This window comes from Talpa occidentalis, unplaced genomic scaffold, assembly GCF_014898055.3.
Source record: "Talpa occidentalis isolate TD23 unplaced genomic scaffold, MPIMG_talOcc4v2.1 talOcc4.8, whole genome shotgun sequence".
In the NCBI taxonomy this organism is placed as follows: Eukaryota; Metazoa; Chordata; class Mammalia; order Eulipotyphla; family Talpidae; genus Talpa; species Talpa occidentalis.
Window position 1 is genome coordinate 88,965,057 of NW_023605194.1, and position 17,295 is coordinate 88,982,351.

A 17,295-nucleotide genomic window follows, 5' to 3' on the forward strand; every position below is an offset into this window, starting at 1 on the left:
CTCTACCTCACAGCAAGCTGACAAGTGCAGAGTTCATCCCCTTCTCTTCCACTGTTCCCTCCACTGAGATCTCACCCACTGCTTCTGTGGACTCAGACAGAGGCCTTGTCACACATGCCCTACATGGGGGTGGTATCTGGCAACCTCGACCCCTGCTGGGCCACACTCCAGGCTCCCATCTTTGAGCCCTCTGGCAGATGCACCCTGTAGCAGGCTCCAGGGGTCAGCACTTCTCAGCTGGGGCAGAGGAACAGTTGCTTCAGAATCTTCTAGGCTGCTGGTGGAAAATACAGCTTCCTGGCCCCAGGCTAGACTCTAAATCCAAACAGAAGGTTCTGGAAACATTCATTTCTAATGAACACATGAGCTGAGGGTCCTGAAGCCAGTTCTGCTGGGCTTCTGAGAATTGCCCTGCCTTGAACACCCCAGCAGAGTTCTGGGGGAGCCAAGGCCTCTCTCACTCCTTTGGGCCTCAAGCAGCGCACTGGGCTCCTCTCACGAAGTTCTCAGCCTAAAGAATCTCCCTTAGGCAAGATGAGAAAGTAAGGAGAAGAAAAACTTCACACATGGAGTCCTTAAAGAAACTGAGAATTTTATTTACACCTTAAAGCAAGAACAGGTACAAGAATGGGTAAAACACATCAAGAGAAATGTCTAAAGCCAATTATCAGTAAGGAATGAAAGAGAAAAAAGGCAAGAGGCCACTTGAGAAGTGGGTGCCCTGCCTGGGGCAGTGAGGACTCAGCAGCAGCAGAAGCAGAAGCAGCGACAGTTAGGAAAAGCTCATCTTCTGCAAAGGTGAGTCTGGCTCCTGGACAATCCCTGCGGCTGTTGACTTTGGAAATTTCTGGGATAAGACTTCAAGAATTTCAGAGCCAAAAATGGCTTGGTCTTATAGTGTGCCCAATTTGGGAAGCAGGGTAGGGAAGGTCTCCCTTGAACAGACCTGGCAGCTCTCACCCCTCCCAGGGCCACACTGACTTTTCACCCCCAAGGACACTGGGTGTCCCCCCCCCCCGCCCCGCCCGGGGCTCCTCCAAACCCACCGGCTTCCCTTCCTGGGACCAGCCAGCCTCCCAGGAGCATCTCTTCTCAGTAGCAAGACCCTGCTGTCACCTCCACTTCCTGCTCTCCTTTCCTCTGGAGCTGTAACTACGGGATAGGCCTGGAAATGTGCCGTTTGAGCTAAAACAAGACCATTTGTTTTCTCTTTTCTTCACAAATATTAATGATGCAGGAATTGGGCCCAACTTCATCTTCAACATGACACTCCGGAACATGGAGCTGAGTCTAGCTTCACGGCCTTGGCTTTCTTCTCCACCCCTCCCTTTTTCTGTCCTTCTGTCTGTCTGTCTCCCCCTTTCTCCACTTTCCAATACCACCAAGTTGGATTTGACCCATCAACCACGAGGGCGGAAGCCTTCTTTGTAAGACCCGGAAAATTCCCATCAACGCTGCAGCCGGCCAGCTTCTAAACATTTTAGAAATAGAACCGTGGCCTCTCATGGGGACTGTCAGAGATGAGGACATGAGACTCCCTTTGACTCTCACCCTCCACCCCACCCCCTAATGGTCCAAATGGGCACCCATGGTCGTCCCTGGGGGGTGTCAGGCCGGGATGTCTGCCCACCCTAACTTTGCACCCAGGTAAGCTGGGGTCAAACAGAAAACAAAATGCTGCCCAGGCAGCCAAGGTGAGCTCACGGGCCTCGCAGTTCTACGCACCAAGCGCGGCACCTCTCCCACCGGCCTCCTGGTCCTGCCAGCCCACCTGGATCTTCCCAGCATGGATCAAGCCAACCAGGTCCTGACTTCCATTGTCTGGTCCAACATCTCCTCTCCCTTCACACCTGTGAACTACGTACGGGTTCCTTCTCTAAATCACTTTGTCTGCTTTCCAGGTGGAGTCTCCCTCTTGCACACAGAGCCCCCTTCTCAGCCTGGCCCAGAGGAGGAGGGGGCTGCACACTGGGTCACGCGAGATCCTACTCCTCACAAGAGTCCTCAGGGGTCCTGTCAGCAGTCCCCTTCTCTGCTGGCTGAGGGGGGGGAGAATGACAGGCTTTTATCCACTTCTAAAACAGCACAACACAGCAGCAGCAGTTTTCAAAGCATCTAGCCTTCAAAGAGGTTTGTCTTCCTTCCGTCTTCTCAAGCCTGGGGACCCAGGGGTGGAGGCGGCAATGGGGCGGCACGACTTCAGAAAGACCAGCTCCGCTGCTGCCCTCAAAAGGACTCCAGCTGCCCAGAGCTGGCCCGGCCTGCCCACTGCCACCTTTCTAGGGTCTCATCTATCCAGTCCCCAATCCTTCCCCATGGCGCTGCCCACCCAGAATGCTGGCGGCGTCAGTGTGAGTCCCCATGCCAGCCCCCTGCCACGGTCTTCTATGAAGGCTCAGGTTTCAGCAAATGACCTCTAATCCCAAACCCGATATGGGTCAAATTCTCTGCAGGATCGTCCATGGGAGCCAGCAGGTGCCGCAGTCGTGAAAAGCTCAGCAGATGCGCAGGGTGACCACGCTGACAGCATTCATTCATTCAACAGAGCCTTTTTTTTTTTTTTTCTTATGGGTTCAAGTCTGAAAGTTTTCTCCCAGAGCTGGAGCTTCCATCTTCATTGGTGGCTTGGGCCCCAGCAGTGCTTCCTAGCGGACAAAGGACACCACGCTGGTGGCCACTCCAAAGGGGGCAGAGTAGGCGGCAGCAAAGCCCTGCAGGCCGATGACCACGTAGCGGCAGCCCTTGGTGATGACCTTCCCCACATTCTGTTTGTAAGAATAAAGGGAAGAAACAAAGGGTTAGGATGGGCAATGTTGTGTCACGGGCACGTACACAGGAATACACAGGCAAATACCCTGTTTCCGCACCACACCAACCACCAATATAGGGACATGTGGGGGCCACAGAAACAGACACAGCACCTCCCAAACTGTTTTCAAGCACATCTTTCCAGATAGCTCAGAGATCTTAGAAACAGCTGTGAGCTGTGCTCTAAAACCAAAACACCTGCTCCTCTTCTCTGTTCTAGCTAAGTTACTGGGCGTCATCTGAAGGCTAGGGGCAAGTTTCCTTCTCCACCTTATCGGAAAGCAGGTCCTGTCCTCTCTCATCTTACAGAGCCAATTCTTGTCTGACCCATCTGCCTGCTGAGGGGCTCCTGCTGTCTCTGACTGCTGCATCCATAAGTCCTGTGTTTCTGATACAACCATAAGTTCCTCGAGGGTCAGCCCCAGTGGTGTCCTTGCTGCCCTCCCTTGCCTGTCCTTCTCTGCAAGCCGGATGCCACACAGGGGCACCTAAGGGACTTCAGGGGAATCACAACAGAGAAATGAGCACCATTACCAAGGACTGACATTGATCATGCAGATGCCCCCAGACTTCCTCTCCTGACCCCCATCTTCTGTCATCACTCTAGATGACCTCAACATCCAGGTGGATGACTTGGACTTTCTCACACACTTGTTCCTTGGCTACTGACGTTCCCAGGTCCCGGAACTGGGGCACTGATTCCCCTAAAATTCCCTCTTCACAACCACAAACAAGCACCTCGATTTCTGACATTGTCTGGAAAAGCCGTTGTCTCAGGCTGGTCTGAGTGCTATTTCTTACCTTCTCCTTTCTCCTCAAGCGTCCCTGCCACCAACACACACAGAAAATACACATCCACAGGGCCTCCCCTGGTGGCGCAGCGGTTGAGTGCTGGGCTGCGAAGCTGCCCCAGCCTCTGCAGCGCCGGTTTGATCCCCCACCGACAGCGAGTGTCCCACATGGCGCGACAGACCTCTCCTGCCATGCCCACCACACCCCTCAGCAGTGTATTTCGTCAGTCTGCCTGTTCTGCTCCCCACTCTGGCTCTGGTGAATCCTCTCACCCTCCAGCGCTGCTGACTATACCCAGTGTTTGTATAAATAAAAAAAAAAGAAAGAAAACACACATCCACAGTCTCCAAGCTCTCCTAGGATCTCTTTTGTGGAAGATGAGGTGCACCCATCTCAGGAGAGCAGGGAATCAGTATTATTCAAGGGCCTGCTTTTGTTACATGTTCTTTCCTGAAAGCTGCAGTTTCAAGAACCTGTGGTTGTTAGGTGGGAACTTACTGTGCAGCGCTTCTTTAAAAAAGGAAGTGTGGGGCCTCCCTGGTGGCACAAGGAGTTAAGTTTCAGCACTATGAAGCTATCCACAGCCACAGCAGCACAAGTTCAATCCCCAGCCAGGGAGCAGAGCCACAGCGAAGCAGACCTCTCCTATCTTACCCGCTGCTCCCCTCAGCAGTGTATTTCAGTGGATCTGCCTGTTCTAGTCCCCACTCTGTCTCTGGTGAATCCTCTCACCACCCCACCCCCCCCCGCACCTTGGTCTACACCCCAGCCCTTGTACGCATAAATAAATCTTTTTTAAAAAGGGGGGCCTCCCTGGTGGCGCAAGGGATTAAGACGCAACCTATGAAGCTATCTGCAGCCACTGCAGCATGAGTTCAATCCCCAGCAAGGGAGCTACCCATATGGCACAGCAGACCTCTCCTGTCTCACCTGCTGCTCCCCTCAGCAGTGTATTTCCATTGATCAGCCTGTTCTGTTCCCTGCTCTGTCTCTAGTGAATCCTCTCAGTCTTCACACCTCTGGCCTGTACCCCAGTTCTTGTATGCATAAATAAATAAATCTTAAAAAAAAAAAAAAGAAAGTGTGTAACCTGGCTATCAACTGTTCGCGATGGAGCTTGAGCTCCAGCTCAATCACTTCCGTAACTTTGCTTGGCCTCAGCTGCCTCACTTATGAAGCAGGTGTATCTAGTAACCACCTCACTGGGTTGGGCAGTGGATGGAATGGGTTTATGCAGGTAATGTACAAAGTGCAAGCACAGAGGTGCCTCCGAAGGTCAGCTATTTTTAGTGTATTTTGTCTCTTTTTATTACATAGTGATTTATGTTTGTCGTGGTGAATACATAAATAGATAACCTGTGCTATTGGTTCTTAAGAGCCTCTCTCCATTGACTTCGGCTTTCTCTCGCCCTCAGGATAATGCAATGAGGTGGGGACTATATTGTGCTCATTACTAGATCCCCAGCAGCCAGAAAGGGCGTGGGTGCTTCCTGTGGTCCTTTGCAGGCTCAATGAGGAGCTCCGGGAGAGACAGGTCAGTCTGCACCTTCACTGGACACAGATTCCCAGACAGCACCCCATCGACTTTTCCATGAGGCCTTAGGAAAGGCACACAAGTGTGTGGGGGACGGGGGTGGAGATGAGGTTGCTAAGAGACACATTTCTATAAGTGTGCGCTATGACTCTGGGGAAGAATTTTACTTACCTGTTTAAAATAACAAAAAAGACGCTGTTCCCGGGGTACAGATATGATTGTGTGGGGCGCCCTTTACAAGCAACACCACAAGGATCACGGATGACTTGCATTAAACTTGACATTTTTTTGGTATGTGTATATCCATTTTCCTCAGCCCGCTATTTAAAAAAACTGCTTGTCACTTCAGCTTTGCAATTTAGGAAAAAAGATACTAAAATAGCTCATTAGCTGGAGCACTGTCAAAACACAGATTTGAGAAAAGGGACGCCAAGAAACATAGGCTACCCACCCAGCAGTCATTTGGGGGAGCAGATTTCAGGTTCTTTGATCTAAGTAGAGTTTCTTTTTTAAAAGAAGAACCAGGTTCTCCCGGGTGGCGCAGCGGGTTGATCACAGCGCTGTGAAGCTGTCCACAGCTTCTGCAGCGCAGGTTCGATTCCTGACCAGCCGGGGAGATCCCCACACGCGTACAGCAGACCTCTCCTGTCTCGCCCACTGCTCCCCTCAGCAGTGTCTTTGGTCCTTCTGCCTGTTCTGCTCCCCATTCTCTCTCTGGTGAATTCTCTCACATTTCCATGCCTCTGGCCTGTACCCCCATGCTTGTATAAATAAATAAAACTTTTTTTAAAAGATTTATTTATTTATTTATACAAGCACTGGGTACGGTCAGAAGCACGGGAGGGTGAGAGGATTCACCAGAGCCAGAGTGGGGAGCAGAACAGGCAGAAGGACCGAAGTACACTGCTTAGGGGAGCAGCGGGTACAGCAGAAGAGGTCTGCACACCATGTGGGACCCTCACCCAGCAGCCGGGGATCCAACCGGCGCTGCAGAGACTGTGGGCAGCTTCGCAGCCCAGCGCTCAACTGCTGCGCCACCAGGATAGGCCCTAAATAAATAAATCTTTAAAAAAAAAATAAAAGAAGAACCAAAATAAATTTCTAATAAAATTAAACTAGGGTCTCCCCTGGTGGCACAGCGGTTGAGCGCTGGGTTGTGAGGTTGCCCGCAGCCTCTGCAGCATCAGTTCGATCCCTGGCCACCAGCGAGGGTCCCACAAAAAATAAAATAAATGAAATTAAACTAGCGTATATAAGCTTGGACTTAACTACATGAGAAGACTGGAAATAGTCTACCTTCACATAGGATCATCTTGGACAAGACAGCTGCAGATGTGGACTGATGTGCTATGTTGGCAACTCATATACCACTATTTTCTGAACTAGAAAACAACTCTTGGTAAAATTCTTACACAACTTTCCCTTGACGGACAGAGCAAAGAATAAAATATTGTGTGTGTGACTATGTGTAAAATGGAGCTAAGGACTAACTTAAAATAATTCCAAGTAGGTTTTTAAAATTAAAATATATTTAATATATACCGCTGTGTAAGTGGAAGATGTACAGCAAATGGATTCAATACATTTATAGTTCAATAACTGCCAGCTTCTGTTGGCAGGTGTGATAGCTAACACCTCTATTACATCATATAATTAGCGTTTCTTCCAGTCTGAGGATAAGGAAGATCTAGTCTCTGAGCAAGTTCAGTGTTTATATCGTTTCCTTGTCTGTAATCACTGTACTGTGTGTTAGCTCTCCAGGGCTAATGTAGCAAGTTGGAAGCCTTTAATAACTGCTCCTCCATTCTCCCACCCCCAAGACCCTGGCAACCACCATTTTCTGGATGAGTACTTTTCCTACCCAAATAATCTCCCAGAGGGGCAGAGGGCATGGGGGAGCACGGGAGAATGTGGTAGGTTGAGTCACTCCCCAGGTGCCCTTGATCTAATCCCAGAGCCAGACAATATGTTGCCTTACATGACAAAAGGGACTTTGGAGTGATTCAGTTAAGGATCTTGAGATGGGGGCTTATCCTGGATTAGCCAGTCAATATAAAGGCTCATATCTTTGCAGGTACCTGGTTTTAATGTACTTTGCAGATATTTCACTTTTTACAAATTGGTCTGAGGGTACCCCGCATCCAGCAAGTCTCTCAGGGCTGTCTGCCCCGCGCATACTCACTTGGAGCTTCTGTGTCACATTTAATCAAGGTATGTCCATTGCTCTTTAGACATAATGTTATGCACAACCCACAGATTACAGCACATTGTAAATATCACTTTCACAGGCACTGGGAAGTCAAAACAGGCAAGTGACTTGCTTTACTGCAACATTCATTTTATTGCACTGGAATCTGAACCGGCTCTATCTCCGAGGTGTGTCTGTACAAGATCCACATAAGGAGGGGAGCAGGAGCAAAGGGAAGGAGGTGTGAGGACAGAAGCAGAGGGCAGAGGGTAAAAGGTTGGCAGATGCCACAGGACTAGCTGTTGACAGTGGAGGAGGGGACTCTGGGATCTGGAAAAGCAAAGAAAGTGTTCTCCCCTGGAGACTCCAGAAGGAACCAGCCCTGAGCCTTGTGCCTGGTGAGAGCAATTTGCATTGTTTTAAAACAGGACGTTGGTGGTCATCTGTTCCAGCTGTCACAGGAAACTACTAGGGGAGGGTCCCCAAGTGGGGGCAGGGATCGCCTGTCCCCTCCAGTTTCAGAAAAGAAGGCAGCTTTGGACAAAGAGGGCTTCTCCCTAAATCAAGTCTTTGCTTGTCAAAGGTAGTCAGGGCCTGGGAGCAAAGCTGGGGGTCCAGGTCAGAGTCCACGGAAAGGAATCAGGAAAGTGCCAGTGATTGGGGGTCTTTCACCCCCTTTTTTAAAAAGATGTATTTATTTATTTATACAAGCACTGGGTACAGTCAGAAGCGCAGGAGGGTGAGAGAATTCACCAGAGCCAGAGCGGGGAGCAGAACAGGCAGACTGACGAAGCACACTGCTGAGGGGAGCAGCTGGCGGCAGGAGAGGTCTGCACACCATGTGGGACCCTCGCCCAGCGGCCGGGGATCGAACCGCAGCTGCAGAGGCTGTGGGCAGCTTTGTAACCCAGCGTTCAACCGCTGCACCACCGGGGAGGCCCCCTTCACCCCTTCTAATAACAGCCATTAGTGACCGACTCCCTGTCACCTCTAGATAGAGTGACTCCTCTGCTCCGGGCCACATGCTGGTGTTCACCCATGTAACAGAGGAGGAGACTGAGGCAGAGGGGCCAGCACAGCCCAAGGTCACATAACCAGTGGCTGGCGGCCTGGCTTCCGAGCTGTGTCCTTACCCTATGCCCCCACTCCCCTTAACACCCCAGAACACAGGGACATTCTCTCTCTCTTGAGTGAAAGATTACTCTACACCCTACTTACCCCTTCCATCCCCTACTTCTGACTGTCAGGTTAACAATTTTACTTTCCTTATCAGAATCCCGGTGGGTGGCTCTCAGGAAGCTGGGAAAGGTGGCCTCTTTTCATCAGCTAAGTTTTAGTTGTGAGTCCCCTCCCCAATACACGGGCCTAGGCCAGGTCAATGCTGCCTCCCAGCTTTGCTGCTCTATAAGCTGCCTGGAGCAAATAGCTTCACTTCCTTTAATCCTCCCTGTTCTTTGCTGGTTGTTGAGAGAGAGAGAGCACACAAAATGGGCAGCAGAGCACCCCAGTAGGGGCACAGCAAACCCATGTCCCTTCTTCCAACCTGCATCCAGCGCCATATAAACACTGGCATCATTACTGAAAAAATTAGCCAGGACCTACGTGCCCAAGGACAGAGGGGTGGATGAAGAGGCATGCTATGTCACACGGTGGGATATAACTCAGCTATAAAACAAGATGAACTCTTGCCATTTGCGGCAACATGGATGGAACTGGGAAGGATGATGCTAGTGAAATAAGTCAGAGGGAGAAAGACAAATACTGGATGGTGCCACTCCTGTGGAAAATAGACACAAAACAGTCAGACAAAACCAAACCAAAACCAAACACTAGAATCTGACTGTAAAACTGAGGATACTAGAGGGGGAGCAGGAAGGTGGAGAGCAGGGTGGAGGGGACCCCAAGGACTGTGGTGGGTGTGGTGTGGTAACATACACCTGAAGAGGTGGGACCCTGTATTTCTGACTCATATTCAATGTTGTAAAACAATGTTACCTTAACAAAAAGAACTTAGTTAAAAAACAGACAACAGGGAACCAGTTGTCCCAGGCACCCAGCCTTCTGAGGGCAGAGCTGGAGCTGCTCAGTATGGGGGTCGCCCCTGGTTAGGATTATGGGGTCCTTGGAACAGCAGGGCAGAGTGAGCGGGTCCTTGCACATTTCACAAATGCCAAGCCCTCCTTGTAACAGTCCTGCATTAGTCACCTGGTGCCAGCGATGCGTTCAGGGGACCATGGCACCAGGTGATCTGGTGGCTGAGAGAGCACTGCACACACCTAGACTGTGGGGTGCAGCTTGATGGGAGCTGCACCCCACATGGTCCACTGTTGACCTAAAGCAACCTGAGACTCTGGAAGCAAGAGGGGCCTTGGGCCAAGGACGGGGGAGGTTAACAGATGAATAGGTACTGTAATGGCCCTTTCTGGAAGGAAAAGGCATTGGTTAATAATCTGGAGCTGTTTGTAGGTCACTGCCTCTGCTCCTGGGCCCCAGTCAGATCAAATTTCACCTGGAAACCCAAGCAGGTAAAATCAACTCTCCTATCTAGCCCAGCCAGGGCTGTTCTCAGGGATTCTCAGCAAGGGGGGCCTGGATATTTCCATCTTCCAAGTGGAGCCTGGTTCCCTTCTCAGCTGCCTCCAGGAAAGTGGAAGCGGAAGCTGCCCTTCTGAAGGGCAGAAAGGGCACGTCCAGGGACAATGGGACAATTCATCTCTGAGGCCTCGAGGGTCTAGGTGAAACCCCAGAGCTGGGCGGGCCACATCTCTGCTGGCCCTGCCCCTCCGCTGTGGATGCCCCCCTTTTCTGTCTGGTGGATTTTTTTTTTATACAAATCAAAATGAAATTCACATGACGTAAAAATCAAACATTTTCAAGTGTATGGTTCAGTGGCATCAGTTCTTCCTCCGTCCCCCACAGCCACCCCCAGTCTCCAGGCAACCACCAGTCTGCATTCTGCTGCGCTGGACTTTTTACTCTGAATATTTTATATAAATGGAATCATATCTAGAGTATGTTACCTTGTGCGTCTGGTTTTCTTCGCTTGATGTATGTTAGAGCTTCATCCATGATGCTCAGTACCAGGACTTCACTGCTTTTTAGGGCCAATTCCATTGCCTGAATGGAGCCCATCTCATTTATTCATTTCTCTGTTGATGGACATTAGGGTTGTTTACACCTTTGGGCTATTGTGAATATACTGCTGAGAATGTGTGTGAGGGACAACAGCCAATTGTTGGCTGAGAATTGGTACCTCACCATCACCTATGAAATCTGAACTCACCCTTGTGCCCAGTCTCATGCACCATCTATGTGAAAAGTTCCCTGACTTTCCAACTTTCCACCCTGATCCTGGAGATGACTGCTCAAGTGCTGAACCCCAGGATGCCATCGCGTGCTCCCGCCAGAAGCTCCCTGGGGTGGGGGGGCGGTGTCCTTCTGGGGCGGGCTGCGTCTGACCCATCCTTGGAGCTCAAGAGCTTGGCATAGCTGTGAGCACCCACAGACTATCCACAGGGACCAGGGTTCCACATTGTTAGTCACCAGCAGAGAGGCAAGTGGTAGCTTCTTGGGGCTCAGTTAGGACCAAGAGGGAGAGTTAGTCTGGCCTGACATTAAGCCTTAGACTTCGGGGTTCTGGTGAATACCTGTTACCCCTCCCTGCTGGGATCCTTTCCTGGAGCTGCTAATTCAGCTTTCAAGAACATGAAAAACCCAAGCTTCTGGGCGGGAGAGTGGATGGTTTCAGGTGTGATAAGAGGTCCCAGGAGGACACAGATAGCTGGACAATAAGTCAGATGGACCAGTGGCCTTTGGCCAGGAGCACTCAGCTTTGTGCCTTTTCCTGCTGGGCTGTGGTCTGGCCCGGGGGGCACCGGGGTGGCAGCAGCCTCCAGAGTTTGGTCACAGAAGCATCTGCAAACTGCCTTTGGGATCTGATTTCTGAGGAGGAAACTGACACTTTACCCCAATATTCCATTTTCTCTCTTCTCTTCCTCCCCCACACCCCCACTAGGCAGGCGGTAGGTAGTGTGTTCACAGGTCCCTAAGCACACAGAGCTGGCGGAGAGGAAAGAGCAGATTCCACAAGTGCTATGTCTGTATCTGCCAGTTCCTGGCTCTAGGGGATTATGGGGCGCAATACCCCAAACCATTCTCAGCTGCTGGGACATCCTGGAGAGGATGCTGTCAGGAGCGGGTAACCCGGAGCTGCAAGTCCCTGTTCTCTAGCCCAGAGGCCTTCTGCACGTCACCAACCTATGCCAAGGCCTTCGTAGTCCAGTGTCTAAAATAGGGAGGCTCTGGTGGCGCAACGGGTTATAGCTCCGCGCTATGAAGCAATCCACAGCCTCAGCAGCCCGGCTGCCAGGGAGCAAGTCACATGGCGTAGCAGACCTCTCCTGTCTCGCCCGCTGCTCCCCTCGGCAGTGTGTTTCAGTCAGTCTGCCTGTTCTGCTCCCCACTCTGTCTCTGGTGAATCCTCTCACCCCCACGCACCTCTGGCCTGCACCCCAGCTCTTGTATGCATAAATAAATCTTTATATATATATATATATATATATATATATATATATATATATATATATATATAATAAAATAGGCAGGACGTTAGTCCTGCCAAGCACGCAGCCAGGAGGGGGTCCGACCCCCGGCCAGGGGCGCCTCGGGGCTGACAGTAACCCCCCAGCAGTGGGAGCGACCGACCAGTGGGGAGAGCGCAGATTCTATTCCCTCTGGCCCAGCACGTTCCCGTCACCTCCGAGCTCGAGACTGAGACTTGGGGAGCCGCGGGGCAGCAGCGGACGAGGGGGCGGAGTGGGCGGCAGAGGGCATCGCCGGAGCCCGGGGCGGGGGATCCCAGAGCCGGCGGGCGGCCAGGGCTCCCCGACGGCGCGGCTCCCCAGGGCGGCGAGGCGAGGGGCGCCTACCTTGCCGTACTTCTTCAGCTTCTGCCGGTACCGCTTCTTGGGCTTCTCGGGCGACGTCGCCTCCTCCAGCGGCTCGTAGCGCTCGGGCAGCACCGCCAAGTGCACCCGCCGTGCGCTCCGGCCCCCCGCGCGCCGCGCCCCCGCCGCCCCCTCGGCCGCCGGATCCGCACACTCGGGGTGCTCGAGGATGGCGGCCGTGTCCTCGTCCCCCTGAGACCGTGCTCGGCCCCGGGGGCCGCGGCGCGAGAGGCTGCTCGCCGCCTTGCTTCGGAGCCGCGCGCCCACCGTCATGATGCCGCGGGCGCTCGGGCCGAGGTGGGGCAGCGCCGGCGGGCGGCAACCTTTGCTCCCCGTCCACGCCTCCCTCCGCCCCGGCCCGGCCCCGACGGGGGGGTGGCCCTGGGGTGGCAGCGCCCCCTGCCCGCGGGGCCCGGCGTCGCGGCGGTTCCATCGCGCGCGGCTCGTCTGTGGCCCAGGGCGGAGGGACCCCGCGGCGCCAGGGAAGGCAGCCAGCACGTTCCAGACAACTTGCAAGGAAACAGGTGAACCCCACTTATTTTACAAGCAATATATCTGGCTTTCTATTCAAATACTTCAGCTATGCAATGTTCTTGGAAAGCCAAGAGTTAAGTATGAAATAACGAGTGTTGATTTCGCTAATTTTTTTCTTAAAGATTTATTAATTTATGCAGGCCACAGATGCGGGGGGGCGGGAGTGAGAGGATTCACCAGAGGCAGAGTAGGGAACAGAACAGGCAGGTTGACAGAAGTACACTGCTGAGGGGAGCAGCGGGCCAGACAGGAGAGGTCTGCCGCGCCGTGTGGGTAGCTCCCTGGCCGGCCAGGCTCGAACTCGAGCTGCAGAGGCTGCGGAGAGCTTCACAGGTTGTGTCTTAATCCCTTGCGCCACCAGGGAGGCCCCAATTTTGCTAATATTTTAATATTGTTAAAATGTGTGATACATTTAAGGACAGTCTGACTATATTGCTATAATTCCGTAAAATGTAATTTAGCATATTAGACTATCAAAAATTAGTTTCAAGTATTGAAAATAAGTGCAAGTAATTGATTTAGACTAAAAAGGAAAGGAATACAAAACTCAGTTTAATTTTCTGTATAAAAATTACATAATTGAAGTACTTGAATAGAAAGCCAGGTGTATTGTTAATAAAAGTCACTTAAGATGTAGAAGATAATTAAATTAACTGAGTGACAAAAGGCCCCTGTAAAGTGATTTTAAATTTTATTAAGTTTGTAAGTAAAAATAGAACAATCTGCAAGTTAAGCTTAAAAGGCTAAGGGAAGGGAGGCATGTAGATTTGTGACTTTGCTACAGAGGCTATGTATTCATTTATAAACAAACATAATGGTCTCATATGGTGCAGCAGACCTCTCCTGTCTCGCCTGCTGCTCCCCTCAGCAGAGTATTTTGTCAGCCTGCCTGTTCTGTTCCCCGCTTGTCTCTGGTGAATCCTCTCACCCTCCCATGCATCTGGCCTATACCCCGGTTCTTGTATAAATAAATAAATCAATCTTGTATAAATAAATAAATCTTGATAAATAAATAAATAAATCTTTTTAAAAAAACAACATAACACAGTCCTTTTTCTATGAAAGAAAGAAATTGACTTCAGAGATACCCCCCTCACCCCACTAAATATCCAGTGGAGACATAGGTGGAATGTCCAGGGTATCTGAAGTGTTTTTATGCACACAAAATACTATTCAGATAACCCCGCCACCCTTAGCCTGCTGCTGGAGCAACTGAAAGTTGATCCCCATTAAGTCCTGATCACCAGTAACAGCCAGGGCTCAAGGAGACGTGATCAAAAGCCATTTTTATAATCTTGCTCTAGTGTCTAGACATTATACAGTGCTTTCCTGCTCCAGCTGAAAACCTAGGCAAGTGTGATCACTTTTCTGATTACACAGTGGTAATAAAAGTCCCCAAGTGGGCTCCATTTATATACTTTGATATCTGAAGTGTCTAATTTCATGTAATACTCAGAGCTTTGAACATCAGAGTTCAGCCTCTCTCCTTCCACAGACAGCCCCTGATGTGTGTGTGTGTGTGTGTGTGTGTGTGTGTAAAGGGAGAGGTAGGAAAAGCAAGTTTCTCTTCTGTTTCCCCCACCAGACATGTCTCAGCTCTCCACGCTTGCAGACTGATTTCTGACCCTCTGAGGTCAAAGCAGAGAAAAGAGCAGAAAACTTCCTTGGCTGCTCCTGCCCTGGGGTTGTCTCACCCTCTGGGCTTGGTCGGTGTCTGAAGCTGGCATCTTCCCTTTCCTTGCTTCTTTAAGAACACCCCTAACCCCCACCCACACTACCCAGCAAATGTCCTCTCACTGCCCCTTTGCCTACACCCCTTTCAGCCCCCCTGTGTCCTGTAGCTCCTCTCTGACTTTTCTATCCTGACCTGAGCATTCTTCTGTGTGGCCACATGGGATTGGATTTAGCCTAGAGAATTCAGTTCTTCCAAATGGCCAGATGGCTGGATAAGCAGGCTCTGTGCAGGGCCATCTCCACCATAACTCTTAGGACAGCAGAGCTGCCCAGGAAGTAGGGGCACCAGGAAGACACCCGCAGAGCCGCTGGCCACAAAGTCACACTACCTCAGCCACTTAGGAGTCCTCCTCACCTTCACAGTCAGCTCCAGCTCCATCCACACCTGTAGGTCTACACTGGCAAAACAGACATCTCCTGGCCTGGGTCTTGATGCTTATGAGACTGGTCACAGACACTGGCATCAGGCCCAGAAAATCCTGCACCCACAGGACTGTGCTCAACAGCAGACACACCAAAAGTAGCAGAAGTTTGGCTTTCACCCCACTCTGCCTTCCAAAGCTATTGGGATGCACCTCACTACAAGCTAACTTGCTAAATTCCCCATGGCACCTGTGGGACTCCAAACATGTTTTCATCTTCCAGCTCAGCACACAGGAAGGAGGGTAGAAAGGAGGTTGAGGGCTAATCCAATAGGAATCTCTCCCTCCAACAGGGACCTGCCCCCAAAGGAGCAGGACATTAGGAAGCTAACATTCATGAAAATACATCATCAGTTATTGAGTTTAAAAATGCTTTGTAGTCTCGGGGTCTTAAAGATAATTGCTTATCTGGAATGATTGGCACAGAAACAGTTAAAGGTATTTTATTGGCAACAAAGTTTCCACGTGTAGACAAAGAAGGACTTTATGTTTTAATTATTTGATTTGTAATAAATGTGTTAATTGGAAAAAAAAAAAAAAGAAATGGAGTCTGTGTCTATCTTAAGTTTTATGAATTAAAGTTGTGTAAAGTTATTTTTATAGGATAGGCATAGACTCAAGAAGAAATATCTTTCTTCTGATGTAGTTATCTATCTATATACAATATATATACACATATCTGAGCTCATAAGAAATGGTTATAAATTTCAAATGGATAATATATATATTTTATATAATTTTCCAAAGACTACAACTTAAAGGGGAAGCATATTTTTGAATCCCAAGTAAGTCTGTTTCTCAACACCCCTACCAAAGGGATGGCCAACCCCCACCTCTTCTTAGGTTTAAGTTAAAAATTTCATGTTCAAAAGATTATTTGTAATTTGGAATCTGCCACTAAATGTCTTTGAGTTCTAAAGGTGATAAATGACAAATTAGAAAGGAGAAATTTAACATTTGCATTTAAGATTTTTTTTATAATTTTTTTAAGATTTATTTATTTATTTATAAAAGCACTGGGGTACAGTCAGAAGTGCAGGAGGGTGAGAGAATTCACCAGAGCCAGAGCGGAGAGCAGAACAGGCAGACTGACGAAGTACACTGCTGAGGGGAGCAGCAGCGGGCAGCACAGAGGTCTGCGCGCCATGTGGGACCCTCGCCGGCGGCCGGGGATCAAACCAGTGCTGTAGAGGCTGAGGGCAGCTTCGCAACCCAGCGCTCAGCCGCTGCGCCACCAGGGAGGCCCTGCATTTAAGATTTTTAAAATATTTTATTTTAAAAAAGATACCCATAACTGTGCAGATACTACTGAAAGCAAAACTGGGAATTTCAAGTATAGCATGTTTTTATTTCACTTATGGGGTAGGGTTTCTATGACAAAGATAAAGAGAAAAGGCTTGAGATAAATGGGTGTTGCAACTAAAATTTGCTGTAATCATCATGCCAACAAGTGTCTGCCATAAATTGTTTCTCCTGAAATCAGAAAGATTTTTGAAACTTCCCAGGAGCCTGGGCAGGGGCAGGGCTGATGTTTTAAATATTCAGGTTGACCTAAGCCTTAAACTCTGAGCACCATCCCGGAGGCGCCAAGCCTTTGATCCTGTCTTGCCTGCTCAGGGAGGGACTTGGAGAACCTTTTGGTTCACCTTTGGCTGGAACTCCTGCAGCGTCTGGCATCAACCACTGTGGAATGTTCCAGAAAGCTCACATGCTCTCTGCTTTCTACTCCTCCTCCTGTGTGGCTTTCTCAGCAGTTTTGAATTTCTGTTGGTGAGCCCCTTTCCTCTGTGTAACCTCCCACCACCGCCCTCCCTTCTTCATTGGTGTCTCCCTGCTCCAGCCAGCCTGGGACTCAGCTCAAGGTTAAACCTGGGCACACTCAGGTTGTATCCTGATAAGCCTCCGGCCTCTGTAAAAGCAGCTCTCAGAAAAGAAGTTTATTAATTTTTATTTTTTTTTAATTAATGACGTATCATTATTTTACATCTTTGTTGGTTTTTTCACAATATAGGATTCCTCCCCTCAGGTGTGGTTACCCTAGTTCCCCTACCACCAAAGCACCCACAGTCCTCCATCATAGTCCATTGTGCTCCCCCCTTTTTGTCCCCACCCTTTTTCTTATCCCCTTCCCCTCCCCTCCTGGATACCTCAGGTCTATGGTCAGCTCTCAGGAGTTGGTTTCAAAGTTTGTCTTTCTTTGATCATTGTTCAGTTTCTCTGTAATCCTCCTATAAGTGAAGCCATCTGGTATTTATCTTTCTCCTTCTGGCTCACTTCACTTAGATAATGCCTTTTTGTTCTATCCATGCTGCTGCAAATGGCATGAATTTATCTTTT

The 17,295-nt window shown here is 50.0% G+C and overlaps 1 protein-coding gene across 1 annotated transcript; it reads right to left on the reverse strand.

The window, feature by feature from the left end:
- Positions 1-577: 577 nt before the first annotated feature.
- CUNH1orf115 (chromosome unknown C1orf115 homolog) lies at positions 578-12,546 on the reverse strand. The gene is made up of 2 exons (XM_037496645.2): positions 12,251-12,546; positions 578-2,765 (listed from the first exon to the last, which is right to left on the reverse strand). The coding sequence occupies exons 1-2, from the start codon at positions 12,539-12,541 to the stop codon at positions 2,646-2,648; spliced, it is 411 nt and encodes a 136-aa protein (XP_037352542.1). The 5' UTR covers positions 12,542-12,546; the 3' UTR covers positions 578-2,645.
- Between the last annotated feature and the right edge of the window lie 4,749 nt (positions 12,547-17,295).